Consider the following 7,941-nt stretch of genomic DNA (forward strand, 5'->3'; position numbering starts at 1 on the left):
TGAGAAATGTGCAGAAGTTATGCAATGCCTAAGTAGTTGCACAATACCACAGGACCACAGGATGTACCAACACACCAAGATAACATGAACATGATAATTAAATAATGGGGACCTTTAAAAAAAATCATCGTTCTATAAATTTAAAAGGCATGTACCGTAAGATGGAAAATGTCAGACACTATATGCATGCTGTGCTGTACTTTTAAACAGAATAACACACAGAGTCTTATCATGACATCTCTCAGTGCAAACCACAAACAAATGTGAGACTGGCGTGTACAAAATTGTTTTTGTAGCTGCTGAATTTAGAAAAAGAACTTCACACCAAGTCAAGCAGAGGTCTCAAGCACTGAGGAGAAAAAGTACTTTGGTCACTAGATTGTAACATTTTCCTTCAGTGATTGGGAAATGCGTGGAGGCAATTCAGAGAAAAGATAAGAGCAAGACCTGATTAGCTGACACACAAAATGGGCTGCATGATAACATGGAGCACACCCAGAGCACATGCTATGGTTCACACCTTGTTCCACAGAGCCACCCACAGAGGGCCCCAAATGAGGTGTTATGATGATGATGCTCCATTGGTTGCAGCAGTAGAAATGGGAGCTTCAATATTCACTTTAAACTATAACATTATGTTGTTGTAGATCCTATACAACTGTAGTGACTTTTTGAATGGCAGAAGGATGTAGCATTGAGGCCAGCTTGTTTCACAATGCGGTTTCCTGTATGATTTTCATTTTGCAGAGCTCCATAGTGGCACCCATGCTTAAGAATTCAAGATTTTACCTTGTTTGTCTGCAGGCAACTGCGGACCACTGTTCTAGGCCAACAAACACCAAAACTGAGTGTCTTTTAGTGAGACATCAGGGCATTCCCAGCAGTGCTTGTGGCAACAAAACCGGGCTTTCTAAGCCAAAACATGATCTTTCCCCAACCCTAACCTAGTAGCTTTTGTGCCTAAGTGTAACCACACATTAACCCAGTTCATTAATTTTCCGTAACCGCTTATCCTGTTGGGGGTCGCGGGGGGGGGGGGGGGCTGGAGCCTATCCCAGCTGACATTGGGCGAGAGGTGGGGTGGACAGATTGCCAGAGCTGACACATAGAGACAGACAACCATTCATGCTCACATTCAGTCCGATGGGCAATTTAGAGTCACTAATTAACCTAACCTGCATGTTTTAGGATCGTGGGAAGAAGCCAGAGTACTCGGGGAAAACTTACACTGACACGAGGGCTCCCCCACCCTGGGTTCAAACCAGGAACCCTCTTGCTAACCACTCTACCACTGTGCCGCCACATTAACACAGAAAAAGTTAAATGTCCATTGCCAACATTTACACCGGCGACTGGCTTGTTCATCACCATCTTTTTCTACGCGCATGCAGTATGTCCAACTAACTCTTACATGACAAGATTGAATTTCAGCAGAAGACATCCTGCAGCCAGCCTGGTGCAGGAACAACCTATACTGTCTTTCAACTGGGGCCTTCCTCTGAGACAGTAAATGCGGTGTGCAGCTGATAGCTGTCTCTCCATGTCCGGTGTGGAGTACATATGGGTGCTACAGAGGTGGGGCCAAGTCATTGCTTTGCAAGTCACAAGTAAGCCTGAAATCTTCACACTCACTCACGTGACTCAAAGTAGTCATGAAAAAGTAGTGCTGACATTGCACTTTCATGTTGCACTACCAGTATCACAACAGAATGAGTTTTGTATGTTTCCGTCGTGTCTTGCTGTATTTAAATCATCTCAGATTGAACAGATTTGAACTCATAAAATTTGTGGCTTGTCAAAGTCATGTGGCTTGATGACCTTGATAGTACAGCTCTGGAGAAAACGGGGTGGTAGTAATGTCTCAAGGGACAGGCCAGTTTATTAGTTACAGTCTTAGATTATTCAATAAATCAGAGATTGGTGACATTTTAAAGGAAACAAAGTGAGTGATAAGACCCTCCTCCCTTTGAAACCATACGGTAAAAATACTGCCTAACACCCATTGTCTCAACATACCCATTCTTCCCCAAAACAATTTCAATTGTGTAAGGTTTTTTTTTTTTTTCCTCCCAGTAGTACATGAGCAAAGTTCACCTCGGGTAAATCAAACACATTTGCTGTCTGTACACTGGATAAATGACATAAATCATTTTCAGTTAAGAAGGAATGCTGTCAGTGACACTGAATTAGATTTAAGCTCTACATTGACTTCTTTTTACTGCAACAAATGTTTGTTCTACATGGCTGTTTGTGTGCTCTCACTTTCTGTGGTCTTACAGTAGTGTTCTGTCAATCAGCTGTCTTGCAAATCTGATTCACGATTTTCTTGTTTTTGTCAAAGACATTGCATTGACTTATATTCATTCCCTGGAGACAACCCTAACCCCTAACCCCTAACCCCTAACCCTAGCACCAAACCCTAGCCCTAACCCTAGCGCACACACAAAAGCATATCAAAATTTGTGGTTTACTCTTTCAGTCCACACACACACACACACACACACACACACATTTAACAAGATGCACAATATAAACAAAATCTTACGGCTCTATTTAATTATGAAAACAAATCTAAGCTGCTAAATTAAAATTCTGTACACTTGCAGTGAAAACACTATTCAAATGTGTAGAAAAGCATGTTGAAAGACAGCACAGCAGAAGGGTTAATGTCTTTACTGGCACATAGCCAGCAACCGACAATCTAAAGGGCATTAGTGGACACCCTACATCAGTTCCTTCCCTCACAGCTCCTGTTCACCTCAATCATCCTGTCTGCTACTGGAGTAAGAGAGCCGGAGACAGGGAGAAAGAGAGAGTATATGTTTTTGTTCTGGGACAGAAAGGCGTTCTCCTGCCTCAGGATGTTGCCTTTAAAGCTGAAGAAGTGGGTTTCCTGTGGAGGAAACGATCACAGAATAGAGGAGGCTTGGTCGAGACACCGTGTTCCCAGCATTTTTTGAGCACAGGTCACCCAGCTGCGGAGCGGGCAGCACGCTTTTGTGGAGCAAAGTCAGCATCACAGGCTTGAGAGGTGAGTGAAAAGTCTTAGTTTGAGTTGTACAGCTTAACTGTTGATGCACCTGCTGACACCAATACAATCTGAGAATGCTTTTGATATCTGCTCTGTAGGGTTGTGTTCCCTAATGGATCCTGGATGCCTTGAAGACTGGTTGACTGACAGCACTCAATCCAAGTCTGAGCTTTTCTACAGGAGAATGCATTTGTGAATATTATGCAATGGACAGATAACAAGTGGATGCATCAAACTGATAACTTTTGCTTTGAGTGAATGAATGGGTTTTTCCACACCAGCTCATTATCCTGCAAGTGTCAATCCATGTCTGAGTAAGGCCACCTCTAGTTTCCCATGTCAGGTGCTTGACCAGCAGAGACATGTCCAATGACAGCTGCAACCTCCCGTTGGACACGGACACATTTGGCCTGACCTGTATCTATGGCCTGAGCTTCTCATTGGGTCTCCCCAGCAACCTGCTGTCTCTCTGGGGACTGTACCACCTGGGTCGCTCAGGTGGAGGAGGCTGCCAGCTGGTCTACATCCTCAACCTGCTGCTGTCAGACCTCCTCCAGTTGCTCACCCTGCCACTGTGGATCCTTTATCTCCAAGGTGCACACCGCTGGCCCTATGGGCAGCTAACCTGTGAGCTGGTGGGCTACGTGTTCTACGTAAACGTCTATGCCAGCGTCATGTTCCTATGCCTGATAGCGCTGGACCGCTGCCTGGCTATCGTGTACCCGCTGAGCAGCCGCAGGGTGCGGACTGTCAGGGTGGCAGCAGTGTCCGGTGTGGCGGTTTGGAGCCTCACCTTCCTGTTCTGCCTGAGTGGGCTGCTGCCATCAGTGTTTGATGCTGACAGACTGCTGTGTCTGGAGCAGTACCCCGTCAGCCCCAGATATGCCCACTTCAAGATCACCACCGTGGCCCTGGGCTTCCTGCTGCCATGTGCCATACTCGGGTGAGTTAACCCTAATGTCCCAGTGAGGATACTCCTGCATGTTATGCACTGTCGTGCTTCCAAACCTATTCATGTAAAGGTTCTGTGGTCAAATGAGTCAACTTTTTTCAAATGCACAGGAACTTTTTTCACGTCCAAATTTTTAAGGGGAAGGGGAATTTTCAAGTTGAAATCATTCAATTCAAATTTGGTAGACAATTGCAACATAAACTGAGAACATTTGTATATACAAAACATCAAGGAAACCCTTGTGACTGAGCTACTGAGCTACTTTCCTTGTGTGTGACAGCAGTTAAGCAAAATAAATGGTGTAAGTTCCTTTATTATCTATTTTCCTATAATAAACATCAAACCATTGTATATTCTGACAGCTGGAACTGCACTTAATCTAAGTATACTGAAGGTCCAGTGTCTAGGATTCAATGGTGTTTAATGGTGAGGTAGCAAAACTGAAATCTCCCATGTGCCAAGCGTGTAGGAGAACTATGCTGGCCAACGCGAAAACATGAAAACAGGAATAGCCCTGTCTATAGCCATTGTTTGATTTGTCCATTCTGGGCTACTGTAGCAACATAGCCAGCTCTGTGGAAGAGGGCCCGCTCTGTTTGTAGCTGTAACAGCTCATTTTAAAATAACGAAAACACAATTTTTAGTCTTAGGTGATTATTTGCTCATGAAAACATAAATATGAAAATTAAATTCCATGTCCCCAAAACCAGCACAATGGACACTTAATATACTTACTAGCAATGTACTAATAATGTACTTAGACCTACGTAAAAAAAAGGAGTACAATGAACTAGACTTAATGTAAGTATACTCCATGTACTTATTAGCAATGCACTAAAAGTGCGCTTTTTTATGTACTAACAATGTACTTAGTATGCTAATACTATATCATTAGTAATATACCATTAATACTGTATGCATTAAAACATACCTAAATATAACTTTAAAAAAATATAAACTTTGATTCCACTTAAAGTATTTTTAAGTAATATTTTAAATACACTAGAATTCATTACAGGTTTAAATAAATTATACTTAAAAAGTATTTTTTACCTTTTAATTCAAATATGTTTATCGCAATATTAGCATTCATCTGAAACTACATTGGAATATATTTGAAAATGTAAAGCATTAGTGATAAAAGATGTACTTAAGAATATTTAAGTGCATCTTAATGGTGTCTTACAAGGGTACGGTCAGATACACTTAATCGTATTTCAGTGTGTCTTAAGTAGCATAAATGGTATGTGTTAGTTTGTTAAGTACTCTGATTAGCACACTTTCAGTACATAATCATGTGCTAATGGAAGTTTACTAAATATACGTTATGTAAGTATACTTTTGTTTATTTGGGCTGACAGGCTGATAACTCATCTGCATCTCTGCTTCCTCCCTTAGCTACACCTCAGCCCACATCGGGGTGACTCTCCGGCGATCACCCTCCCTCTCTGACCACGAGCGGCACAAAATCGTGGGCATCCTAGTCGTGATCACCGTCAACTTCATTGTTGTGTTTGGACCCTATCACCTTGTGGGCGGATACAGATTTGTGTCCTTGCTGCTGACTGATGAGCCGTGTGAATTTGAGCGTTCCATTTTCCTCGTCTATCGCCTGTGCTACGGTCTAACCAGCCTCAACACCCTGCTGGATCCCCTCTTCTACATCTTCCTGTGCCCTGACGCCAGGCTGGAGCTGCAAAGATCCCTGCCCTGTTTGGGGAGAGGGCAAAACACCCGCAAAAAGATTACCCTCAATACCAGAGCTCGCCCAGACAACCAGAGAGAGAGTGAAACTGGACATAATAGTCTTCTGGCAATATGACTTGGACTTGACCACAGAGCTGGGATTTGGTCAAAGCAATTGCGCCACCCAGTGGAAATGCAGAGTGTGTCTCAGCTCTCGGTGAAGACGCTCATTTCAGAGAGTTTCAGCCTCATCAGCAAAAACACTTCTACTTAGTTTATAGTTTCTCTTGCTGATCTAAATACTGTGTCAGAGTAGGATGTTCAAAGACTTGAACTGTTTCTTAACATGAACTCAACACTATATAACTGAGTAGAGACATTGTTTCATATTTGTGAAAAGATCCACTCTTTTGTAATATCTATACCTATCCACTGTAGCCTCAAAGCAGACATATACAGCCAAATTCTGTCTTTTACTACATCTGCTTTTGGTTAAAAAGTCGGAGCAGTGTATGGAAATGAACCATTGTGGACATTTTACAATCAAACTATTTTTACTGTTTATGACAATTAAAAATGTATCTTAATCACCGGTTTACCGTCAGTTACTTTTAAGATGAAAGAGGTGTGAATTACTAAGGAAACAGAAACATGACTGTGGTTATAACAGCAAGGCAAATGTCACACTGCAACAGCAAAACACTTCCCTTTGTATTTATTAATGCTTACAAACTTCCCAGCATTAAAACATACAGACATTACATAAGTGGAAAGCATTAAGCATTGGAGCATATATACAGTACAACGTTTAATCTCTATTAACATCAGGTGAGAGAAATGTTTTTTTTCTTCTTTTTTTAACCTCATGTGTCTGTGACTTACAGTGCGATCCTTTTACGAATCATAGAGGCAAAAAAAAAAGGCGCAATAATGTACGTCCACCAAAATATACACATCTTTTAATCATCTGATTAAAAACTAACAAAATCATAAATTAAGCGGTATGTTTGTTCCAGCAGTTGCCATTCATTTAGGGTTTACACACTGCAGAGCAATGCTGACTAAATCCTAAATCCTAAATCCACTCTGCTGTCTTTTTTAAATGATTAGGTTTCTACCAATGAAATGTAATACTTCCTGCATGTCTTTCAAAGTAAAAGCCTACCAAGAATGGAGAGGGTTATTCCAACTGAACATGTTGGTAAGCTTTATGACTTGCATCCAGTGGGCCCTGTCTCCTAACTATTTTATACTCCTTTTTCCTGGTTGATTGAAAGCATGTCTTAGTTAATTATTTTAAAGGGACAGTTCATCCCATTATTAAAAATACATATTTTTCCTGTTAGCTGTAGTGCTGTTTATCAGTCTGGATAGTTTTGGTGTGAGTTGCCGAGTGTCTGAGATATCGGCCGTAGAGATGCCTGCCTTCTCTCCAGTATAATGGAACTAGATGGTACTCGGCTTGTGGTGCTCAAAGTGCCAAAAAAATGTATATGAAAAACTCAACAGCAATGTCTCTTTCCAGAAATCACGACCTGGTTACCCAAGACAACCCACAGACCTTGTTGTGAGCAGATTTATGTAGGAGCTATTTTCTTTCTACCAAGATACACTCACCAACTTTATCACTGCGCAGAAAAAAGCGTGAGTCTACTGCTAGCTCACCTAGCACCACTGAGCTAGCTAACGCAACAGCTTACCCTCACACTGTCATGAGCATTAGCCACTTGCTCATGAGTAAAGGCACACTAAGATACGTATTTTTGATTTTGAGGTGGACTATCCCTTTAAATGTAGTAATGTTTTGAGCACAAAGAGATATTTATTTTTTTTCTGTTTGTTTAAGTTATTTCCTTATTATTCATCTACCTCTCTTGTTTATTCCCAACCCCGTTGGAATGAAGCACCGAACACTTTCAGAGCTGCTGGATGGGTTTTACTTTGAAACATCAGTGCAGGAAGAATTGCGTTTCACTGACAGTATCAACTCAAACAAACCCATCATGGAAGCAAAGGGAATTAGAAAGTGATAAGAGGTGGATGAAAACTATATTTCTTAGCAGTAGATAGCTGAGTATGTCTTATCTGTAGTTGTAGTGGAAGTATTTACAGAGACGGCAGGTAAACATGGTATACGTTTTGCTTTGGAATTAACATCAATTGCTATCAACAGCAAATTCAAACTGGAGCAGATCAGAACACTAACTTCTAACTGAAATATGCTAAGCTATAACTGTTACAATAAAGGCCTATGTCGTATATAGATATGTTT

The 7,941-nt window shown here is 41.4% G+C and overlaps 1 protein-coding gene across 1 annotated transcript; it reads left to right on the forward strand.

Moving 5' to 3' along the window:
- Positions 1-2,831: 2,831 nt before the first annotated feature.
- On the forward strand, positions 2,832-5,818 carry si:dkey-165a24.9 (G-protein coupled receptor 4). The gene is made up of 3 exons (XM_049568567.1): positions 2,832-3,031; positions 3,130-3,974; positions 5,382-5,818. Exons 2-3 carry the CDS (start codon positions 3,394-3,396, stop codon positions 5,803-5,805), a joined length of 1,005 nt encoding a protein of 334 aa, XP_049424524.1. The 5' UTR covers positions 2,832-3,031; positions 3,130-3,393; the 3' UTR covers positions 5,806-5,818.
- Positions 5,819-7,941: the final 2,123 nt, after the last annotated feature.

This window comes from Epinephelus fuscoguttatus, linkage group LG23 (genome assembly GCF_011397635.1).
Source record: "Epinephelus fuscoguttatus linkage group LG23, E.fuscoguttatus.final_Chr_v1".
Taxonomy (NCBI): domain Eukaryota; kingdom Metazoa; phylum Chordata; class Actinopteri; order Perciformes; family Serranidae; genus Epinephelus; species Epinephelus fuscoguttatus.